At 40.4% G+C, this 23,935-nt stretch overlaps 3 protein-coding genes across 3 annotated transcripts; all 3 read left to right on the top strand.

The window, feature by feature from the left end:
* The first annotated feature begins 12,426 nt into the window (after positions 1-12,426).
* Positions 12,427-14,735, top strand: LOC141630651 (uncharacterized). The gene is made up of 3 exons (XM_074443429.1): positions 12,427-12,765; positions 13,408-13,742; positions 14,096-14,735. The coding sequence occupies exons 1-3, from the start codon at positions 12,427-12,429 to the stop codon at positions 14,733-14,735; spliced, it is 1,314 nt and encodes a 437-aa protein (XP_074299530.1).
* A 4,947-nt stretch (positions 14,736-19,682) lies between these two features.
* On the top strand, positions 19,683-20,936 carry LOC141630650 (uncharacterized). The gene has a single exon (XM_074443428.1). It carries the CDS (start codon positions 19,683-19,685, stop codon positions 20,934-20,936), a length of 1,254 nt encoding a protein of 417 aa, XP_074299529.1.
* A 401-nt stretch (positions 20,937-21,337) lies between these two features.
* LOC141630649 (uncharacterized) lies at positions 21,338-23,597 on the top strand. Its single transcript, XM_074443427.1, has 2 exons — positions 21,338-22,926; positions 23,402-23,597. Exons 1-2 carry the CDS (start codon positions 21,338-21,340, stop codon positions 23,595-23,597), a joined length of 1,785 nt encoding a protein of 594 aa, XP_074299528.1.
* The last annotated feature ends 338 nt before the right edge of the window (positions 23,598-23,935 follow it).

The following is a 23,935-nucleotide window of genomic DNA, read 5'->3' as shown; positions in this document are numbered from 1 at the left end:
TGTAGTTGCCATGTCCCATGGCACTAACATTCTCAACTCCAATGCCTTCTTGCACAATGGGGCATGATTCCACCGGATGGTTGTCCTTGGCAAAAATTACATTCCACATTAGGCCCTTGTTCTCCACCCACATCTTGAGTGTTACCCATCATATTTGCTACCAAATGAGTAAGATGATCCACACTCTTTTCAAGCCTTTGATTTGACGAAGAGGATGCTTCAAGTGAAGAGACATTCTTTGACCCTCGATTTCCTCTCCCATAACTCCTTGTGCTTGAGGCAAGTCTTTCTATAATCTCATTTGCCTCCGTCACGGATAAGTTTTCAACTCCTCCACTTGTTGCGACATTCACAAGACGTTGGTCTTGTTGAGTAAGGCCATCACAAAAATTCACAAGGAGGTCGTCATCACTCAATCCATGTTATGGACATTGGGCAACCAACCGTTTAAATCTCTCCCAATATTCATACAAACTCTCACCCATTTCTTGCCCGGAGAGGTGATAGCTTTCTTGGCATGATTGTGTCGGGAGTCGGGATAGAACTTCTCTAGGAATGCCGCCTTCATTTCCTTCCATGTTCGAATAGTACCCGGAGGGAGGTAAAAGAGTCACTCCTTGGCCGCATCTTGCAAGGAAAATGGAAATGCCCTTAACTTGAATTGGTCTTCCGTAATCCCATTGGGTGTTGCCCCTTCACACATCATGTGGAACTCGGAAAAGATGACGATTGGGGTCATTTCCCGAGTACCCATGAAATTTAGGTAAGTTGTGGATTAAGTATCCTTTCAATTCGAAGTTAGCATTTGCCCCCATGGGTGGATAGGCAATGTATAAGGGTTGCTCATCATAATTCCTTGCCCTTAGTTCCCGAATGGTCCTAGTGTCGTTAGTCATTGTTTGAGGTAAGCGGATATTTAAAGGTGTAACCTCAATGGTTTCCCCTTCACTTGATTCTACTACAAATTCCGGTTCCTCTTCACTTGAATCAACTCTTGGAGGTCTTTGGTAAAATGGATTTGTAAAGAACCAATCGTAAGTTTCCCTTACACTTGAGTCTATGTCTTGATCGCTTAATTCTCCTTGAGAATTAGGTATAAAACCTTCACACTAAACAAGATAAATTAAAACTACCACTTACTTCTAATAACAACAAAAAGGAAATAAAGAACAACCAAGCATAAACCACAACTCAAGCTCTAGCTATGTTGCCTACCCAGACAACGGCGCCAAAATTTGATAGGAAAATAACTAGGTGTCGTTAATGTACTAATTAACCTATCAAACAAACAATTTATAACCTTAACTTGACTCTACTAACTTCTAAACAAGATAATAATAATAAAGCGGAAGTAAGGGTCGAACCCAAGAGAAGCACCTTAAGCTAAAACTTGAATTGTAAACTATTGACCAACAATTAATTAAGGTACTAATGATAATTAAGACTCAACAATTAAAACTAGTCACAAACAATGAATATTAACAATGGTCAACATGTAGGAAACATAAAAGGAGAAACTTTGGTTTGGACAAAACATGGAGAATGATTAAAAGATGAAAACTTTGCTAAAGGGACAATTCAACAAACAAGTAACAAACTTTGCTGCAACTTGTTCTTAGTAACCAACAATTAGCAAAGTTTGACCCTTTTTTACTCTCTTAAAATTATCCACCCAATACTACCACATCTCAAGAAGTTGGTACATGTAAATTAAACCATCTATATGCACCCTTCAAACTTAGACAACAAGTCATTAAACCATGAATGAAAACTAAGCATGAGCATTATTTAACCAAAAGATAAAGCTAGATCAATTTCTCACAAGATTAAACCATGCAAATGAGAAAAAAACATAAACTTTCCTATTTGTTATATGAATCCTTTAAACCCAATCAACATACAACCAATTTGCTTCAAACAATTTCTCTAGGATTTGCAATAGTTGAACAATAAAAAGCATGGATGACCAACCCAAACATAAACTCATTCAACATATGAAATTAAACACAAGGAAAGAGTGTTAGATAAATTAAGAGAGATTAGAAGGTCTTACAATACCGAAGTTGGAAACTTTGAATTAAATTACACCAAGTAATGAGAAGATTAGCTCCTCATAATTGTTTTACAATCCAAGAAATGAAGAATGATTAACATAAATTAAGAGAGATTTTGTCTTCAATTATTACAAGATTAAGAGCATAAGCATATGTGGGGAGTCTTCAAAAGTGTGAGGCTTATATAGTGCTGAACTTCTCCCTAGGTTAAACACAGAAATGGGCCTCCAAACATCACATAAGATGGGATTTAGAAGACGTGGTAACTACAGGGGCCGCAGGCTCCGTTGGTGGCAGCAACCTGCAGTTTTGGTCTGATTGTTGAGCTCCGATTTTTGCCTTCCTTTCTTCTATCCTTCGTATTTTTCCGTTCTCCTAGGTCGTGGTTCACTTCCTCTTTTGGCTTAGCTTGAGGGGTCGTGGTTTGACCCGGCTTGGCTTGTTCCACCACCATCCCATACCATGAATCAACCACAAAAAACATTAAACCAACAAGTAAAATAATTGAGAGACACGCTCATACTTGACTCGAAACTTGCTTTATTTCATCCTAAACTACTCCGCATGACAACTTTATTTGTTTAAGAACACCTAATTAACCTGACATGAAATGGTACTATCACTTGTGCGGTTGTGCCAAGTGCCAAGTGCCAAGTGCCAAGTGCCAACTATCTTCTACGTCATATGATGTGTGTACGCAACTATCACTTTGATTCTTTATTTAAGAGTCCAATAACATTAGCAATGTAGTCTGGTAGTCGTTCATCTCCTACCGGACACGACTTCATTTGATATTTTGTCTCACTATTATTACTCCCTAACACCTATTTGTTCTACCCATTTACTTTATACACGGTCTTTTAGATGACGCTTTGACCGTCATTTTAACCACCTATACATTATTTATTTCGGTTAAAAATAATTTTCTATGAAAGATTTTTATATAGCAAAAGTTTGTATCTATGTAAATATCGTATTATGAATTACGGAGTATTATATTTTATGATGTATTTATGGTAAAAAAGATATGTCGTACATTTTAAAAATTTCCAGTATAAGACCATATTACATAAGATATAATGACCCATATGAAATAACAAGGAATATCAAATGATCGTAAAAATTTAGGTTGGTCTTAACTCTAAAACATTGCTGTTTTACAAGGAATCCATTTTTGAAATAATGGTCAAAAATAAAATATTTGTCGTTTTGGGTCGGTTTTGAAAATATTTGTCAAAATAGTGTCCACGTAGACTCAGGATTTCTGGACCTAAAACACGTCACTACCAATGACGTGTTTATAATGAGTACGGAAATAAACTTCATTAAAAAATGGACTAAAACAAACACGCCATTGGAAATGGCGGGTTTCGGAGGGGAAACACGCCACCCCTAATGGCGTGTCTTATGTAATTTTTTTTTTTTTTTTTTAAGTTCAGTCAGTTGAAAAAAATTGTTGTAAAGACACGCCACTACTAATGGCGTGTTTCCTTCACAAAACACGCCATTAGTAGTGGCGTGTTTCAGGTCTAGAAATCCCGAACCTACGTAGACACCATTTTGACAAATATTTTCAAAACCGACCCAAAACGACAAATATTTATTTTTGACCATTATTTCAAAAATGGACTCTTTTACAAGAGGCTTAAAAATATCTAACTGGTTAAATATATACTCTATATGAAGGCGCATTTGGGATTTGTTGTTGCAGACAGGTATCAGGGGAACTGCTGTGCATCAGATGACGAGTAGTGAGTACTAATTAAGACAAAACTCACTGATATTCCGGGTTTCAATAAAGAACCTAATGGAACTCTTATTACACAGTTCTGAGAGGTGTACCACTGTACCCACAAGGCCACAAGTAGAGCTGGCAAGTCTGACGTGATCCGATCCGAACCCGAGCAAACCCGACCCAACCCGAACCCGAAAATATTGTGACTCGAAACCGACCCGACCCGACCCGATGACGACCCGTAACCCGACACGACCCGATTATCAGTGACCCGAACCCGACCCAGACCCGACCCGATACTGACCCGATTAAATTGATGACTCAACAATTATTAAGCTTAATTTTGATCAAAATGAAAGTGATCTTGTGTTTATATTGATATGTTTGACTTAGTAATAGATTAATTAAACCAAATAATAGGTTAAAAACTAAATTTAATGGTAAAAAATTATAGTAATGCGATTAAATTCACGGAGTTTTAATGACCCGGCCCAAACCCGACCCGACCCGATATATCATTTGACCCGAAATGACCCGACCCGTAACGACCGAACCCGACCCGACTCTAAACCCGAAAGGGTATGCTGACCCGATATGACCCGAACCCGATATGACCCGACCCGACGTGACCCGACCCAAACCCGACCCGACTGACCCGATTGCCACCTCTACCCACAAGGCCACAATCAAGACTTAGTGTTGTCACCGTTGTGTAAGATACTTTTAGTGAGATGGTGTATTTAGTATCTTAGGTCGCCGCCACTTATGTCATAAATTTTTATGAGTGTAGATACCCATATCTGTCGATATTGGAATTTATAGAAAACCCGACAAACACCCGATGATGATAGGACACATGTATTCTTTAGTTGTCATTGTCATTATTTGGGCTCGTTTTACGATGTGGAATGAGCGTTGTCGACGGAGTATTTTATTAATTTAAATGATATTTAAATTAAAGCTTTTTTTAAGTGAATTCATTTTAATGTTTTAATTTGAATTTATTTCCTTCAATTTATTTTATTGAAAATAAAATATATTTTTTTGATTTGAAAAATCATTCATTTTAAATGTGCTATTTGATTTGAAAAATCGAATTTGAAAATTTAAAACTCGTTTCAACCACGCGTTTTGGAGCTCGATTTTAGCTCGGTTTTTGGGCCCGTTTTCTTTACGAGTTGGCACGAATCTCGAGTACACTAACCAACCTAGGCCTCTACCCATTCAACCCCAGTTCGAACCCCCATATCCACACCTAAATCTCGTCCTAAACACTCCCCAACACAGCCCAATTCCTTCCTTTACCCGTGTTTGTATAGCCCATCGAAAGCCCTTCTAAACCGACTCAAACTTGGTCCAAACCTGCAACCCATCACCACCAACCCGTGCTTCACATTACCCACAACAACCCAGCATCTAGAACACCACAAAACTCATCCAATTCCCGTCCCAAATACTCCACAAACAGCCCGCAACACAAGCAGCCCCCCTGTTTTGCGTGCTCAATCCCAAGCCCAAAACCCGCTCCAAACAGCTACCAAACCCGTGCCCATTAACCCTACACCATACCCTAGTATCCTACCCATATTACCTTAGCTTAAACACCAAGAAAACCCCCCATACAAACCCTAAAAACCTCACGAATTAGCTGATGGACAACAGCTATGCAAAACAGGCCCGACTGCTTGTTGCCCTACTTCTACCCTTCGAAACTCCTTATAAATACCCCTTCTCCACCATAAATTCATTCCTCTAAGTTCTCCCCACAACATACTGCAAATAACAACCATCAATCGTCCAAAAAAACCCTAAACTAAAGCCGTGACAGCCGCTTGAAAACAGGGACACAAATCTTGTTTTCGAGTTTCTGTCGTGGTCTTTGGCCTTGATTCTCGTGCACAAATCATAATAAAACTTCTGGTTTGTTTCCATAGTCACAAAATTCAGTCTTTCTAGTTTCCAAAACATCTTTCGGTTTGAAAAATCGTTGAGAAACGAAGTCGTGGTGAGCGATTGAAAATCGCTGCTCAAGTCTGCCTTTTGAACGTGTTTGTTTCGTGATTTCAAAATTCAATTTCAATTGTCTTCGTCGACGACGGCCCCTCGAGATAAAATCTACGATCGATTACGACCTAAGACGGTGTCAACGATACATGTAGGTTGAGGGTGCATTAAAACTCCCTTCTCTCCTTTTTATTTCGTTTTTTTATTGTTTATTTACTAACCATTGTCTAACATCGTCTAACTAATATCGAAACTAGAATAGTTTGAGTATGAGTTAAAGTACCATTCCGGCACCCGCGTTGACTTGAGATGGGAAAGAAATCCGCCATATCGGTCGGTCGTACACCCCGTCTCATTTACATATCCTCGTGTTGGAATAGGGCAATTTAATAAATCGAGTTTACTTAATTTACGTGTATTTATTTTTAACCATATAAAAATTGATTTTTAATGATTTTCCAGACCTATAATTTGTAATTTTAATTTAGGTAAATTTTCGTAATTTATTGCATTGATTTAGTATTTATTTCGTAATTAGCAATGTATTAATTCAAAACCCGCGCAGTGCACGGGTCAATTCTGACATATTTTGAAAATTCGAGATCCGTGCAGTGCACGGGTTTGTCCAGGTTTTGTGTTTTAATTTGCTTCCTTGTTTGACTTTGTTTGATTAATCCTTAGTTTAATTAGTTTATGTTTTAGATTTTAATTTACTTTATTTATAATTTATATTGTATGTATGAGCTAACCACTAATGTTTGTTAATACATCTTATGCTAAGCGTAAGCCTTCCTATCCCTCTCTTTGGATGTGTTTTCTAGTTTAATCAATGAACCTCACATGCTAAACCACTTCGACGAAGTTAAATGCATTTTAAACGACTTAGAATGAAATTCGCATGATAGGATTTAAATTCAATGGTTGCATACGCATGTGATATCTTTCCGAAATAGCCATCTTTCACCTAGTAGAGACCGTTATTGCAACGGGCGGGGTTGGGTGTTGTTTTAATGAAATTAAATTAACTTCCTAACACGTAAAGTCACACGAATTCAAATCTCTAAAATTGGTTTCTAAATTCCATTTAAAAATTTAGTGGCGACTCTTTTAAAATTAAAAATGTTTTGAAAAAGCATTTGAGTGGAGCGTTTTTCCATGGTCCACAATTTGGCGACTCCGCTGGGGACAGTGAAACTTGAAAAGTGTAAGATGGCTATTAGGATTGTTGTCACATTTTTTTTTTATGTTAATCATGCATAAACTCCCGAGACTTTAGGCGGGCCAAAGAATCTCTTGGGTTAATTCCAAGGGAGGATATTGATGTCCACTATGTCCGATTTAAGTATCGAGGTGATTCCGTGGAGGTAGGCAGCTGCATACGAGGCATATTGCTACGGGCATATGACGGTATGTGGACTCCCAGACAAAGCGGTTTCACTGGCATAGACCCATGTTAGAGGACTGACCGAGACTTAGAAGAGTCTAGTTCATGCATTGCATCCCTAAAATGCGAATGATTACATGCTATGTCAATCCCGGGTCATGTTTTCAAAATAGCATTTTCAAATCCATCTTCTTTTTCTTTCGAAAATTTGATTCTTTTTCAAGTCCATTTCTTTTCGAAAATTTTGGCCCTCTATTTCGAAATTTTGAACCCTCTTTCAAGCCGAAGTGCTGCCCATTTTAAAAGTCAATTCAATCCTTCTCGATTTCAAATTTCGATGAATCAGTATCCCGGGTCCAACCCAAACCTAGAATAGAGTTTGAGTCGGTGGGGTCGGGTTAGTCGAGTTGGGCTTTTGCTTGCTCGATATAGGCGAGCTAGTCCACCCTTAGGCTCGAGTGAGCCTTTGTTTGGTTAGAACACTTGTCAAGTGAGTCACCTAAACCGATCTTTGGGTCCGAGTCATGAAAGTCGACCATTTGGTCCAAGTCGACCCACCAAAACGTCCCCACTAGGCCACCTAGGGCGTTTGTCACAAAGCCCAAGAGCCATGTCTGGTTTGAACACGGGTTTGTCATGTCGGATTCATGATCACGTTGAGTCTCAAAACCCAAGCCACGTGTGTATCACGGTTAGGACCCGTTCCAACGAGCCAGAATAGTTCGTCCGTAGGATCCATGTCAAGTTATAGCCAGTTTTTAGGTTTGAAAAACCGTCCCTAGTCGTGTATGACCCAAACCGAGGGGGCCCAATTGCTCGCTCTCCGGGTCTAAGCCCAATATCGAGTCGCATAGAGTCCGTCATGTTGTTATGAGTCGAGTCCTGTTTGTTCAGGGGATTTTGATTCAATAACTGATACTCGCTCGGGATTTTATTGTAGAAAGGCCGCTACAAACAAGAAGTATGACTACCGCAGAGGCATCCGAAGCGCATTAACGACACTTTGGTCGCAATGATGGAACGCTTGACGGCTGTGGAAGCCAAGATCGCGGTGGAAGCTCCCATACCACCGCCCCCGGAAACTGAATTCGAAAAGAGGTTCCGACTAATAGAGAAACAGTTGAAGCTATCCCGAGGGGAAAATGTGCATTATGAGAATGCCAGAGGGTACATGCCGGTCCAGGACAAGCTACCAACCAATTTTGTCCTAACTGATATCCCAAAGTTCAAAGGGACGGAAGATCCATTGTAACATATCCGTTCCTACAAGGAGTACCTTGCGCTGAAAGGGGTACCTGCTAAGATGTTGCCCCACATTTTTGCTCAATCCCTAGGAGAACACCCGAAGGCGTGGTTCTATAGCCTTGAGCTTAAGAATTTCCCCACTTTCGAAGATATAGCGGTGGAGTTCTCGCAAACACTTTGCTTGATAATGCTTTGAGATTCGGACTCATCGTGCGCACACTCGAGGTGATGACACGAAGGATAAGGAGGGATTTACTTGAATTCCTCAACATTTGGCGGAAAAGCGTGAAGTTGGCCAAAAGGCAAGAGGAGACTGAAATGGTAGATAAGTTCATCAAAAATCTTCGACTTTGTCTCACGTGGCGCTATCAAATATCAACATTTCGGCTCATTCAAGGACCTTATTCGAGTCGGAAGAAAAATTGAGGACGACGTTAGTTCTCGCCGAGGTGAAAAGCCAAAAGGGTATCGGTGCCTCCTCTTCCAAAGCTAAGGCATCCGATTACGCAATCATATCCAAGCCATCGGTCTTTTGGGAGGATCTCCTAAGGGATCGCAACGCCATGGGCCAAGAGCGTTCACGACATCGGGTGTACCTGTCATACGCCCTCCAAAGGCTCTCGGCCCAAGGGAAACGAACCCAATTGGTCCAACTCCGGACCCGCTGCGGATCGACGGGTAAATGGTATAAGCCCAACGCCCTCGTGCTTATCATCAAGGAAAAGGTCATGATACCGAAAATTGTTACCGTCTTAAACATGAAATTCAAGACATGATCGAGAATGGGTCGCTCCCCATCCCCACCGTCCGACCTAACAACCTGAACAATCCTTTTGGCGACCATGCCAATGCAGTATTCGTCGAAGACAATACCGATGTATCTCACTTAATCCAACCCATCTGCCGTCTCACTGGGTTTTTCGTGGGGAAGGTCTATGTAAGCTGCTCTGAGTATATCCCTCAAGCTAACAACGAAGTTCGAATTGGGGATTTTGCTATCGATTGCACACCATGCATTCTCCGAAGCGAGAATGAAATTAATGGGGTCTGGGCTGACGATGAAGACGATATCTATCTCACCGAAGCTGCGATTATTCCCCGAACTCAGGAAGAAATTTCTAAATTGAGGAAAGATGTCCTCGAATCTAATCATTTGACTCGATCAGGACGTCCCTAACGTGTCTAGAAGGCAAACCATGTCTCTATCTTTGGAGACAGTCCAAGTAAGACACCCACCAAGGAGGCCACCTCAGTCCAGGCTCTTGGTGAAGGGTCGACCTCAGAGGCCTCCCTCATCAAGCGATTCAAAAGACTAAGGCGGATGTCTCCATCCGGGGAGTTCTTTGTTGAGCTCGTTAGAACACCGACAAGCTCTGCTTCAAGCCTTAATGAATATGACCGTGTCACCGCACACTACTCCAGATGACGTGGTCTCTTTTATTGCTCAAAACCAACCTCGGCTCACTAATGCCGTAACTTTTTCTGATGAAGACCTGCCCTCATTTGGGCCACAACATTGTCTCGCTATGTACATCACGGTAGAATGCCGTCATAAGCGACTCCCAATGACCCTTGTTGACGACTTGGTCCCAGCTTAATGTTCTCCCACTACGGACCGCTTTCATTTTGGGACTCGAGAAAAGCGACTTCGCACCCACTACGCAAATAGTTCGGGCTTTCGATGGCACAGTGCGTCGAGTGTCCGGACTCGTCACTTTAAGCGTGAATGTGGGAAAGGTGGAGCGCAAGGTCAATTTCCAAGTGATAGATGTTGCCTCATCTTTCAACATTTTGCTCGGGAGACCATGGATTCACACAGCTGGAGCCGTGTCTTCTACCCTCCATCGCAAGATTAAAATCCCTCTCAAGGGAGAGGTAGTGACCATCGATGCTACTCCTATAATTGTGACGGGAGGAGATGTTACTTCCGAAGTACAAACTGATAATATCGCCTTGGAGTCTTGTGGTTTCGAGGTAGTAAACGCAATTGAGTCCACTTTCGAGGCACTGAATATGGACTTATATACGGGAAGCCGTGTTTGTAAAACAATCTTCAAGACCGGAAAGTACTTCGGGTACTCCATGTACCCCCGAAGGGAAAACGCATTTCAATTGAAGTCGCCAGTGCCTAAGGGGACAAGATACGGGCTTGGGTATGAGCCAATCAAGAAGACTCCCGAGAAAGAGAGTCTCGATCGAAGACCGAGACATCGAGATGGGGCCGTACTTGCTAACTCTAAACGGCCACTTTGTGAAAGCCGGGGAGGAAATGCCGAGTTTAGACTTCCCCGAACCACTGTTCAACTCAAAGGCCAACAAGCTGGTCCCCAGAATCGAAGTATTCCGTGATTGTTTCTATATTCCCGAAGACATTATGGCAGTAGCTACAATAAAGAAGGAGTCTGTTCCGATCGAAGATGGAAAAGCTATGGGTCTCCTCTTTGGAGAGGAAAAGAAGTCGGAAATACCAAACGAAGTCTTGGTAAACATGATCGTAAGGAGTGATCGTTTCGATCCATCTACCCTCATTACTGATGTAGATCCTCGAGAGAATACATCTGGATGGCGGAAAACCATGAAATGGACCGACAACAAGGGTTCGCTTTTCAAGATGACCATTGGAGAAGGGCAAATGTTCAAGCCCGATGACGATTAAGTCTCGAGTCCGAGTCCGAGTCCGAGTCCGAGTCCGACATAAGTCCTAAGGCTAAGTCTAGGGTTTTAGGTGTCGAAGATACCCCTTCCCGATCTTTCCTTTTCCCGTACCTTCCCCTGTCTTTGGTATTCCGGGGCTGTCCCCGAATGCTCTCCTATCTCGCCACCGACCCCCGATCGGTTGCCTAAATGTTAACGCAATTTGCGCAATTTCAAATCAATAATAAGATGAATCAGTTTGCTTACGACTTGTCTCATTTATATTGCGATTCAATTGATTGTTTTAATAACGTTGAGAATGAGGTCGAGGATAGACAGTGGAAGAAGAAGAGGAGGAGGTGGAACCGCCTCCCGATTAGTAAAAGGGTTGGAAGAATACGACCAAAGAAGCTCGTGTCGAAGATACCGAAGTTGTTAATGTGGGGACTACCTTAGAGCCTCGGGAGCTTAAGATAGGAACAACCATAGATCCCGCAGAAAGGAAGGGGTTTGTTGAATTGTTGAATGAATTCAAAGATGTATTTGCTTGGTCCTACAAAGATATGCCGGGTATTGATAGGGAAATTGCGGAGCACAAGATTCCGATCAAGCCAGGGTTCAAACCAAGATGGCGAAGCCACGTAGAATGCGTATCGAGTGGTCTTTGAAAGTCAAAGAAGAGATTGATAAACAGTTCAAGGCCGGGTTCATCAAAGTATCAGAATACTCAGATTGGATAGCTAATGTGGTGCCGGTCCCAAATAAAGACGGAAAGGTTCGGGTCTGTGTTGATTTTCGTGATCTAAATAAGGCTAGTCCAAAGGACGACTTTACGTTACCTCACATTGACATCTTGGTTGACAATACCGCTAACCATGCATTATTATCCTTTATGGATGGGTACGCCTTACAACCGATAAAAATGGCCGAGGAAGATATGCACAAGACTGCTTTCACAACACCATGGGGCACTTATTGCTACACAGTGATGCCGTTTGGATTAATAAATGCAGGCGCGACTTACCGAGAGAACAAAACGAACGTTGTTGCATGATATGATTCATAAGGAAGTAGACGTCTACGTCGATGACATGATCGTAAAATCGAAGGAACGTAATAACCATTTGATGGCATTACGAAAATTCTTCGAGAGGTTGAGAAAGTATAATATGAGATTAAACCCACAGAAGTGCGCGTTCGGGGTCACCTCTGGCAAGCTTTTGGGTCATATCGTTAGCCACCGTGGCATCGAAATCGACCCATCAAAGATTAAAGCCATTATGGAAATGCCCCATCCTAAAACCGAGAAAGAAATTCGAGGTTTCTTAGGCCGAGTGCAATACATAAGCCGTTTCGTCTCAAAGTTAACTATGATCTGCGAACCAATTTTTAATAAATTGAAAGTTGGGGAGCATATTATGTGGGATGACCGATGCCAAGCCGCATTTGATAAGATAAAGGAAGTGTTATCTTCTTCGCCAGTTCTCAGTCCGCCTGTAGCCGGCTTGCCTCTATCACTGTATTTAATAGTTACAGATACCGCGATGGGAGCAATGCTGGCACAAACCGTTGACAAAGAAGACAGAGCAATTTACTACCTTAGTAAAAAGTTCTTGGAGTATGAATCAAAGTATACAGCATTAGAAAAGACATGCCTAGCTTTAGTCTGGGCAACGAAGAAGCTACGTCACTATATGCTCAGCTACAGTGTGAGTATATATTCCAGAATAGACCCCATCAAGTACTTGTTTGAAAAGCCGGTGCTAAGCGGCAGAATGTCAAGATGGACCCTCATGCTATCGGAATTCGATCTCAAATATGTGCCACGAAAGCGATAAAAGGAAAGGTCGTTGCCGATTTCTGGCCGATAATCCGATCGAAGAAACTGACATTATTGACACTTGGTCGTTCCCAGATGAGGATATTGTCCATGTCGAAGATGATGCATGGGATCTATATTTCGATGGGGCTTCGAATAACATGGGATGCGGAATAGGTGTCCTTATCATTTCACCGAGAGGAGAGCACGTACCAGTTTCGATCAAATTGGACTTCGCCGTCACAAATAATGCCGCGGAATACGAAGCATGCCTACTTGGTTTGCAGACCGCTAACAAGTTAGGAGTCATGAAGTTGACGATGCACGGGATTCCTCCTTGGTCATTAATCAAGTGACGGGGTCATGGAAGATCAAAAGTAGCTGCCTGGCACCCTACCAGGCTAAGATAGAAGAGCTAGAAAAACTCTTCGAAGAGGTGCGATACGTGTACCTCCCAAGGGAGGAAAATCGATTCGGCGACGCATCATCAAAATCGGGCAGCGTTGATAAACATCCCTGATCATATGGATAGCATGCCATTGTGTGTCGAACGAAGGTCTTCACCAGCTTATATAAATGCGTCGATGATGGAGAGGAAAGCGGCCAACCTTGGTATGCATCCATTGTGAGATTCAAAGAAGCAGGAGAATACCCTGCAAACCTCGATACACGTGGAAAGCGTGCATTGCGAATGTTATCCGCCCAATTCGTTAAAACTAACGATGGACAATTGTATAAGAAGACAAAGACAGGTGTCCTGTTGCGATGCGTCGACAAGACAACGTCAGAAAAGGTCATGGAAGAAGTCCACGACGGGGAATGTGGGTCGCATATGAACTCCCACATGCTAGTTCGGAAGATCATGAGGTTAGGATACTATTGGACAACAATGGAAACATATTGTCGCAGATATGTCCGGAATTGTCACAATTGCCAAATATTTGCGAATATTCAACATGTACCACCTTCTATGCTATACACCATGACGTCACCTTGGCCTTTCTCGACCTGGGGAATCGACATCATCGGAAAAGTAAACCCTTCTGGAACAGGAGGGCATTGTTATATCCTAATCGCTATTGATTACTTTACCAAGTGGGTAGAGGCCAAGTGTTACAAAGTGGTAAATGCGAAGCAAGTAGCCAAGTTTATTCGTAATGACATCATCCGCCGACGGAGTGCCGCACGAGTTCATCGTGATCATGGAACTCACTTTCAAGGAGACAGACAGCCGTTATACTTGAAAAGTATAGAATCAAGCATCATAAGTCATCCCCATATCGACCTCAGACAAGTGGAGCAGTGGAGGCCGCTAACAAAACGGTGGCTACTATATTGAGAAAGATGTCTGACAATTACAAGGAGTGGCCGGAGAAGATACCCTTCGCGTTGTGGGGATATAGAACATCTATCAGAACAGCCACAGGGGCAACCCCGTACTATATAGTTTACGAGATGGAAGCAGTACAACCAGTCGAACTGGAAGTACCCTCCCTACGCATCTTGCTCGAAAGCCACGTCCCGGAAGCGGATTGGGTCCAAGCCAGATATGATTCGTTGGTGTTGCTTGATGAGCGTCGTTTGAATGCGTTGTATCATGTTCAGCTCTATCAGAAAAGGATAGAGCGGGCTTTTAACAAGAAGGTGAAGCCCAGGGGAATTAATGAAGGCGACTTAGTTCTCAAATCAGTAAGGGCTCTATTACCGGTCAATCCAAGAGGGAAGTTTAAGCCTAATTGGGCCGGTCCTTATCTCGTGAAGAAGATACTCACAGGAGGCGCGGTACGTTTGACATATTTGGATGGAAATGATTTCTCGAATCCAACAAATCTGGATCAGTTGAAGAAATACTATCCTTAAGACCTCACTCTCAAAGTTATGAAATAACACTTGAATTGTGATGTATTTGAATAAGTTTTAAGTTTGGCATTTGTTGCCACTGCCACGAAATGTTTTATGAGAGAACTACGACCTCGGTTTGATTCTCGTTGAAAAGCGGATATCGTAGGCAACCCTTGAAAAGGGTACAACCACAATAAAAATGAAATATTCAATGCAGAAACTGAGGATTTCTAATAAATAATACGTGTCTTTTATTTTGATAAATCCGGGCGACGCCCATTACAAATCAAACTAACAGGAAAGCAAATAAAAGCATAATAGTAATACTAAATAATAGAGCCGTAACTACCGCCTATCTTTAGTTGGGTCGCGTGTCCCGTCACTACGAGACGATGTCTCACCCATCATCATTCTTGCCCGTTTCTTCGGGGGGACTACATTGTCTTCTCGCGGGCCCAATCTCTCTTTTACGCTTGGTCGAGGGCCAAGTATCTCTGCAAGTGTCGGAACGTCACCACTTGTAGTACCCAGTCGGTCCCACACGCTAGGAGCACCAGGTTTAGCCCTAGGGTTCTCGTCAGGCCTAGTCTCGGTCTTAGTCGGGCCCGGAATCGGCCCAGTAAAGAATTGTCGATTTTTTAACCCCCTGTCACGCTTCTCCCGATCAATGGCATCATCTTTCTATAGTTTCTTCCTTGCTTTAAGGCCCGGTTCTGTAGTCCATTTGAGATATGAAGGGGAAATCTAAGTAGACTCGCGTGGCTCGGGAATGCGCCACACGGTCCTTCGGCGCCACGCATGGAGCCAAGTATGACATCTACCCTGAGAAATAACAAAAGCAGGACCTCGCGAAGCCTCCGTTGCAGGGACAATTTGTTGATGACCGAATTGGCGAAGCACTCGGTCCGGGTAAAAATAGACAGGGTGATCCAAGCCCAACAAAGTGACATACCGTGTATGATCAGTATCTGCGAGCTCGGTAAGTGAGCTCAAATGAAGCCATGGTAAGGACCAACGAATGTGAGACCCTGTTCCGCTAATCAGCATATTTCGCCAGTAATCGGATCCTTGCTCAGAACTGTAGCGCCGTCGCCGATTAGTGAGACTTCTGACATGATAATCTTCTGGTTTCAACGGCGGATCAATCAAACCAAGACGCTCCACTAGTACAAAAAGTCCTATTGACATCGCCTTAGTTACATCATTTCTTAATAAAAACGATGTAATTGTTCATAATAGAATTATTAACATCAGTTTAAAAATCAAAATGATGTTATTTATATTATATTAACATCGGTTATATGAAAACCGATGTTAATATATTGGCATTACATCAGTTTTCTTAAAACCGAGGTAATAACCCTTAACAATTATTTTAAGGATCTTTAAAATACATCGATTGAAACCGATGTTACTAAAACGAGTCCTTCACGCGACAAATACGTAATAGTATGACCGACCTTTCAGTTACCCCCATACTTCCCACGCAATTCAAAACCCTTCACCCACGAAAACCCTTTGCTTCACAGTTCCCACAACACAAACCAACGCTCTGTGGTCGTCGCCTCCTCTTTATCCGGCCACCACAATCCCTATCTACCCGTCGTCACGCACACCTGCCGACCCCTCAATCAATTTCCTGCTTTGACCCCGTTGATCTATTAATCAGGTATGCCTGCATCCAAATTTTTCTTATTGTTTCTCCAATTATTTTTCAATTACATATGCTGTAGTCAATTACATGTGTCAACTATTTGGTCACTTGTGTAATATGTGAAAGCAATCTGATGTTATTTGCGATTTTTAGAATTCAAATAGCGATTTAGGGCTCGCACCGCTGCGTTAATTGTTACGAGTAATACCGTCTTATGCTACAATTAACACCGTCTTATGCTACTGCTGATGAAAACAACAATTTCCGATTGTTAGAATTCATTCCCTTGCTGTTACTGACTACATACTTCTTGTTGTTGCCGTGTGAAACTAGTTCTGTGTATTTTGGGATTGATGCTCGTTTTTAATTTTTATCCCCGCCATTTTGTTAACGGTTCTTGTGTTTTTAGTGTTTATCAAGGTTCTGGTCAATTGGGTCTAAGTCAGGTCCTTTCTAGTGTTTATCAAGGTTTTTTTTACCCCTTTGTCCCACAATAATCTTCTCAATTTTCAAATTTCTCTTCAATTATATTTTGAGAACTAAGAATATTATTGCGCTCTCATATAATTTTAAATGTTTGTTTTGGGTCAATTCATGGCATACTGGATCAGGTCCAACTGGTTTTGGGTTGGGTCAGCTGTGTCAATGTCGGGTCCAACAAAGTTCAGGCCGTGTACATGTCAGTTTGGGTCTCTAATCATATTCTAGTTGCTGTGTTCAGTCGATTTATTTAGAATTAAGCCAGTTTCGCTAGGTCTAGTTACAGGTAGGCCTACTTGGATACTATCCCGAAAGAGATCCGTTTGGATGGGTGGGTATGGGTACAGTTTTTACACCTAGATTGACATTTTGTAACTATTAGTCTGCTATTATGCATACAATCCGATGGCTATAATCACTTGATCTGAGCAGTATGAGTTGATTTTGGCAGTATCCCAAGTCTAGCATTTACTCTTATCATTACAGTTACAACTGCATCTGCTTGATGTATATACTCTTATCATTTTGTTATCATTTTGATTACTAGTACAAGTCGCCAGTACAAGTCTTCAATTTTCCTTGTGCAAAGAAAGTCTAAAGTAACTTCAATGCCAAAAAAAAGGTTTAAAATTGATTGTAATGAAACTAATTTTAATGACCTTACCGGTCAAGCTAGGAAGTTAGTTGATTATATGCAAAATTTGAACTTTTTATAATAGTTCAGTCATCCTGGGAGCTTGTTCTTAATTCTCCCTATGTGAATTTGTCCTAAATTTTAAGATTGACACATTAGAAGATTAATTAAAGAATAGAGATAGAGATAGTATTGGTGTAAGTGTGTAATTATGTTAATAGTCCAAAGTAATAGTAAGTTTGGAGAATTATGTCAATATTGAATTTTTCTGTATTGTTTCCATCGTGGTTTATTGCTTCCGTTATACGGGTTTATTTGACGGGCTGTCATATCCTTTCATTCAACTCAAGAGCAAAACTTACAAGTTGTAGATAAGTTTGGTGAATTATATCCTTTTTTTTTTCCCACAGTTAAAGGACTGAGGATTGTAAAAGATTGACTAGGATTATGCGGTTTATGCATTACACTTGTACATCTATTCCTCATTTTGCTTTTGTGTTTATCATTTGCTTTCTTCTGAGTTTGTAATATTCTGAGAAGATTCAGCTACATTTTTCTTCTTGTACAGTCTGAATTCTGAAATGCTATACTTCGACTCTTCACTTCTTTGGTCACACTCTTATTTTATCGCTAGACTGTTGGATATGTGTATGAAAATCCATACTGGGCCCTTACTAATTTGACGCTTTCCCAGAAGAGAGGAAAAAAAAGAGGGAAGGTCGCATGACAAAGGTAGAATTAGAGAAGAGACTGTGAAGGAAACATCTTTTCTGATTCAGAAAAATATTATGCTTTCTGTGCTATGTCTCAAACATAGCCTTCTGTGTATGACACTTTTATGTACTGTTGATTTAAGTGAAGAAGCAATTACCCAGCCTTTCTCTTCTTTCTCAGCTTCTATCTCTCCAGCTTGTAATGCTAATTTGTGCTCTTGATTTTCCCTTATTTGGTTCTCGGGGAATACAGATTGACTGACTATCTTCCGGTTCCCTAGTTCGACATTAATGTATGCTTCTGTTGTGCATTTTTCTGCTCGTGGTTGGCGTTTAATCTTATATTTTAAACTTCTCCTTGGAACCTTTCCTTTTCTGTATGTTATTTGTGGCCGCATGGCACACCTTATTATGTTCCTTATTTTTTGTGCAAAACAAACTTGGAAGTTATTCACTTAAAAAGTAGATCTCAATTTTCTGAAAGCTCTGATATTACCATTTCATCATATAGGTTTAAAGAAAGAAGAGGAACAAACAAGAGCCGTTCAAGGCAGTATTCATCGTCACAAGATTCCGGTGTAGGTGGCGAAACGGCTATCTTGAATTTCATTTTTGTGGAATAAAATTGACAAGTTTGAGTGAATGTTATGAAAGAAAATGTAGTATATATAGTGTGGAAAAGAGTTAGAGAGTAGATTTAGTAGATTCTTTCCTGTGAGTGCATTGCTGCAGTTGCTGTTGTTAGTATGGTTGGTCCATCTTTATCCTGGTGTAGTTAGTTTATTAATATACTCAAACTTTAGGGCTTTTCTGTATAATAATGTTATGTAAACTTTTTTATTTGTTTCTCTCTTTTTTTTCCCACAGTTAAAGGACTGAGGATTGTAAAAGATTGACTAGGATTATGCAGTTTATGCATTACACTTGTACATCTAGATTAATTTAGTTTTATTGAGATGGGTCCTGCCCAATTTTCTCCCACCATCTCGTGCAAATGTGGTGCATAGATTGAAGTGGGTTGATCATAGTTAGCCTCTAAAACTTGTAATTGTATTTGACTTAAACTTAATGGAACTGAAGTGAAGTGCAAAAGAACATAGTGTTCGACTTGGACATTTAACAACCTTTACAGATGTTGCCCAGAAGATTTTTGGGATATGGCAACACTCTTTGTTTCTGTTCAAAACTTGTCTAGTGCTCTGTTTTCTTATGTTTTTTTTTAGTTATCACTTTTATTTTGAATAATTTTGAATAAAGGTTAAAATCATCCTTATTTACAGGCTTTCTCTCCACCAAAATTCTCTATTTCGACCTTACAAAGCTACTTAATTGCCACTTGAAGGTATGTATATCTTTATTCAATTTCAGTTTCTCGTTAAATGATGGTTAATTTTTATTACATGAAACAGTTTAGTGCATTTAATTTGATTATTATACATCATTGACGTAGATACCCATTAATATATGTGTTTATTAACTAGATTATGGACCGAAGTTGGATGTATGGAAAGCGTGATTTTGTTTATCTTGAACGACTAGAGGAGTTTCTTAGTTGTGCCGTCGAACATCAAAGACTCCATGGAGATAATCAATTCGTATGTCCGTGTACCTTATGTCAAAATCGTAAAAAGGTGAATTCTAGGGATGAATTGCGGGAACATTTAATTTTAAAAGGATTTAAAGCAGATTATAATGTGTGGATATGGCATGGAGAAAGTGTTAATGATACTTGTTCCAACGTAAATTTTGGAATTAATGATAAAGATGGGGATCAGATTGATGTCGGGGTAGAAAATGATGATGAAATCTTTGAAAATATTGATATGGATGATAATATAGAGCCTGATAATGATAATATTGACGGGTTGATGAAGGATCTTGAAGAAGATATTGTGGAGTGCCCTATTATTTTTCAGAGAATGGTTGATAATTCCAAGAAGCCTTTATACCCGAATGGTTCTAAATTCTCTCTTTTATTAGCTGTGTTGAAACTATTCACATTGAAAGCTGGAAATGGGTGGAGTGACAAGAGTTTTACTTCCTTGTTAGAACTTTTGTGTCAAATGTTGCCGGAAGGTAACGAGCTTCCCTCCACCACATACGAATGCAAGAAACTACTATGCCCATTATCTATGTCTTACCAAAAGATTCATGCATGCGTGAAGGACTCGTATTTTGTACGTAAAAAGTATAGTGAATTAAAAGAATGCCCAAAGTGCGGTGAGTCACGATACAAGAGGGTAGACAATGGTAATGGTGGCAAGAAGAAGGGGAGTCCTGTGAAGACATTATGGTATTTGCCAATAATACCAAAATTTAAACGCTTTTTTTCAAATAAAAAAGATGCGGAGTACATGTTGTGGCATCAAAAGGGCAGGAATAAAGATGGCAGACTGAGGCATGTAGCCGATTCTCCCCAATGGAGAAAAATTGATCGAACCTTTCCTGATCTTGTTGAGCCTAGAAATTTAAGATTGGGACTTTGCACCGATGGAATTAATCCATTTGGAACTTTAAGTACCCAACATAGTTGTTGGCCAGTAATGTTGATAATTTACAATATCCCTCCTTGGCTTACCACAAAGAGCAAATACATTATGTTAACACTCCTAATTTCGGGACCTAAGCAACCTGGAAATGACATTGACGTGTATTTGGCTCCTCTAATTGAAGACTTGAAACTCTTGTGGAACGTTGGGGTAGAGGTGTTTGATGCAAGTACTAGCTCTAGGTTTTAAATGCATGCTATGTTGTACTGTACAATTAATGACTTCCCGCTTATGGTAACCTTTCTCGGATATCGATCAAGACCGATAAGGGATGTCCGGTATGCGGGGATGACACTCAATCGATTGGCTGGACACGGTGGCAAATTTTCGTACAGAGGTGGTCGTCGTTTTCTACAGGAAAATCATCAATATCGAAAGAAGAAGAAGGCTTTTTATGGGAAAACGGAGCATAGGAAACCCCCTTTGTTTTTGAGTGGAGAAGAGTACTACGATAAGGTTAAGAATATAACTACGCTTTTGGAAAACCGTACGTACCTCCACCAGATGGAGTATATCATACAAAGAGGTCAATTTTTTGGGAACTTCCATATTGGCAAAGACACTTGTATGTGAGGCATTGCATTGATGTCATGCACGTGGAGAAGAACGTGTTTGATAGTTTAATTGGAACATTGCTCAATATGCCGAATAAGACTAAGGATGGGGTAAAAGCTCGAAATGACATGGCTGCTAGGGGGCGTATCGAGTTAAAACCAATTGAGAAGGGAAAACGTATCTATATACCACCGTCTTGCACGACTCTTTCTAAGAAGGAGAAGATGATTGTTTGTGAATCTTTAAAAGGGGTCAAGGTACCACATGGATATAGCTCTAACATAAGTCGTCTTGTTTCAATAAAAGATTCTAAGTTAGTTGGTATGAAATCTCACGATTGTCATGTTATGCTTACACAACTGCTTCCTGTGGCCATTAGATCCGTATTGCCTAAGCATGTTAGGCAAGTCATCACCAAGCTTTGCCTCTTCTTTGATGCAATCAACTCAAAAGATATTCATCCTGACACCTTAGATGACTTGCAAGCGGATGTTGCTGTGACTTTATGTGAATTAGAGATGTACTTTCCGATTTCTTTCTTTGATATCATGGTACACCTGGTCATTCATTTAGTGCGTGAGATTAAACTTTGTGGTCCGGTGTTTCAACGAAACATGTGGGCGATGGAGCGAGAAATGGGTACTTATAAGAGACGAATGAAAAATCGTTGTCGTCCTGAAGGTAGTATTGTTGAAGCAACAATTGCATGTGAGACAATTCAATTCTGTGTTGACTATATGGCAGATGTTCAGCCTATTGGATTTCCCATATCTCGGCACGAAGGTAGACTCTTAGGAAAGGGTACTTTGGGTAAGAAACAAATGAGCGTGGACCGCGATTCTTTTCAGAAAGCACATTTATATGTTTTACAACATATGACAGAGGTCCATCCCTATTTAACCGAGCACCTGGATTTACTGAAGCTCCAAAATCCACATAAACGCGATGACTGGTTGTTGAATGAACATAGTCGGACTTTTGCGGAGTGGTTTAAAGGTAAGGTGATGAGTGAGTTGTCTACACAATCTCATAATGTAAGTGCTAACTTACGCTGGTTAGCATATGGCCCTAAATCGAACATCACATCATTTGAAGGGTATGATATCAATGGGTTTTGCTTTTACACAAGCCGACAAGATGAGAAGAGTACAATGCAAAATAGTGGAGTGACTCTTCTTGCATCATCAGAAGAATATGTTGGAAAAGGTAAGGATCCCGTAGACATCACAAGGGCGTACTATGGGAAAATTGAGGATATTTGGGAGCTTGAGTATGTAACTTTTAGTGTACCCTTGTTTCGGTGTAAATGGGTAGATTGTGATAAGGGTGTCACCGTTGACGATATGGGATTCATTTCGGTAAACTTTAATGTTGTTGGACATATACATGAACCCTTCATTCTTGCATCTCAAGCGAAACAAGTATTTTACATTGAAGATCCTTTAGATAAGAGATCATCCGTGGTTCGTTATGGGAAAAGGCGTATTCTTGGTGTCGAGGGAGTAGTTGACGAAGAAGAATATGATCAACTTGATGAACTGCCTCCTATTTCTGTCAAGCGTCGATCGGTTCAAGATTTACGTGATGAAAGTTATTTGCGTCAAGATCATGATGAGGGTCTATGGTTTGATAAATTAAAATAGTTTATGGTTATTTTAGGTAGTATACTACTGCTGCTTCTGCTAGCATACAGAAGTTATGATTGGTATCTTTATCGTTTCACTTCCTTTTTTTTTGGTGCCATTTATCGTTTCACTTCTAAGATTACCCAAACCCTCACTTTTTTAATCTGTTTAGCAGCCTTGATAATTCTCCTCCTCTTAATCTATATGATGTATGCCGTCCAGTACATTACACATAGATCGAAAGTTAAGGTCTCTGATATTGTATCCTCCTGCTTTCTTCTAATTTGGTTGTTGCTGCCACTATGATCATATACAAACTATGATGAACAATGAATCTCTGAGTCGTTTTGCCCCCATTTTTGGATAACTGATTTTTCCCCTTTTTTTTGGTTTAACTGGTTTTGTCCTTTAATATGTTTTTTTCTTGAAGAAGCACTTGCTACTCTATATTTTAAAATCAGAATATACTGACAGTGTATGTTGCAAGTATGTTTTCCATTTTGAGATTGAGATGGGGACTGATGATAATTTTGATTGTCTTCAGTTTCTTTCATTTTTGCTGGAGACTGATGATAATTTTGAAGTCTTATTTTCCTTATTTGTGTTCAAGACTGGGATTAAGACAGGGTTGGGGATAAATTTGGTCTCTGATACTTATATACGTGCATAGAGCCATGCAAGCTGATCTTGTTAATTTGAAATTTAAAATATGAAAATCAGATAGAAGCCTTAGATTTCATTCACCAAGCTAATAACTTTGTTTCATATGCGGAATACTTTTCCTGATTGTTATCAGCATTTATATAACTTTTACAACATGCTCTGTATATTGAGGTAAAAATACTCCTGTATTAGATACGATCATACGAGGTACTAGCTAATGAGATATGTTTGGGACCTTAAAGAATGAGGTCAGTGAAAAAGAGGCCCAGATTTTCTGATTCTTGTTCGTCACACTGTATCATTTCAGGAAAACATATTTTAATTGTTAAATACTGAAGTCTACTT

Source organism: Silene latifolia, chromosome Y (assembly GCF_048544455.1).
Source record: "Silene latifolia isolate original U9 population chromosome Y, ASM4854445v1, whole genome shotgun sequence".
NCBI classification, from domain to species: domain Eukaryota; kingdom Viridiplantae; phylum Streptophyta; class Magnoliopsida; order Caryophyllales; family Caryophyllaceae; genus Silene; species Silene latifolia.
The sequence above is the reverse complement of the archived record's forward strand: the minus strand, read 5'-3'. Positions and strand labels throughout refer to the sequence as shown.

Excerpts from the sequence above, each read along its gene's own strand:
- LOC141630651 (XM_074443429.1), top strand. The coding sequence starts at position 12,427 with ATGATCTGCGAACCAATTTTTAATAAATTGAAAGTTGGGGAGCATATT. Across the intron at positions 12,766-13,407 it reads ACTATATGCTCAGCTACAGT|CATGCCATTGTGTGTCGAAC; the intron begins GTGAGTATATAT and ends TCATATGGATAG. Across the intron at positions 13,743-14,095 it reads CTAGTTCGGAAGATCATGAG|GAGACAGACAGCCGTTATAC; the intron begins GTTAGGATACTA and ends CTCACTTTCAAG.
- LOC141630650 (XM_074443428.1), top strand. The coding sequence starts at position 19,683 with ATGGACCGAAGTTGGATGTATGGAAAGCGTGATTTTGTTTATCTTGAA.
- LOC141630649 (XM_074443427.1), top strand. The coding sequence starts at position 21,338 with ATGCACGTGGAGAAGAACGTGTTTGATAGTTTAATTGGAACATTGCTC. Across the intron at positions 22,927-23,401 it reads GATCATGATGAGGGTCTATG|TGTATGTTGCAAGTATGTTT; the intron begins GTTTGATAAATT and ends ATATACTGACAG.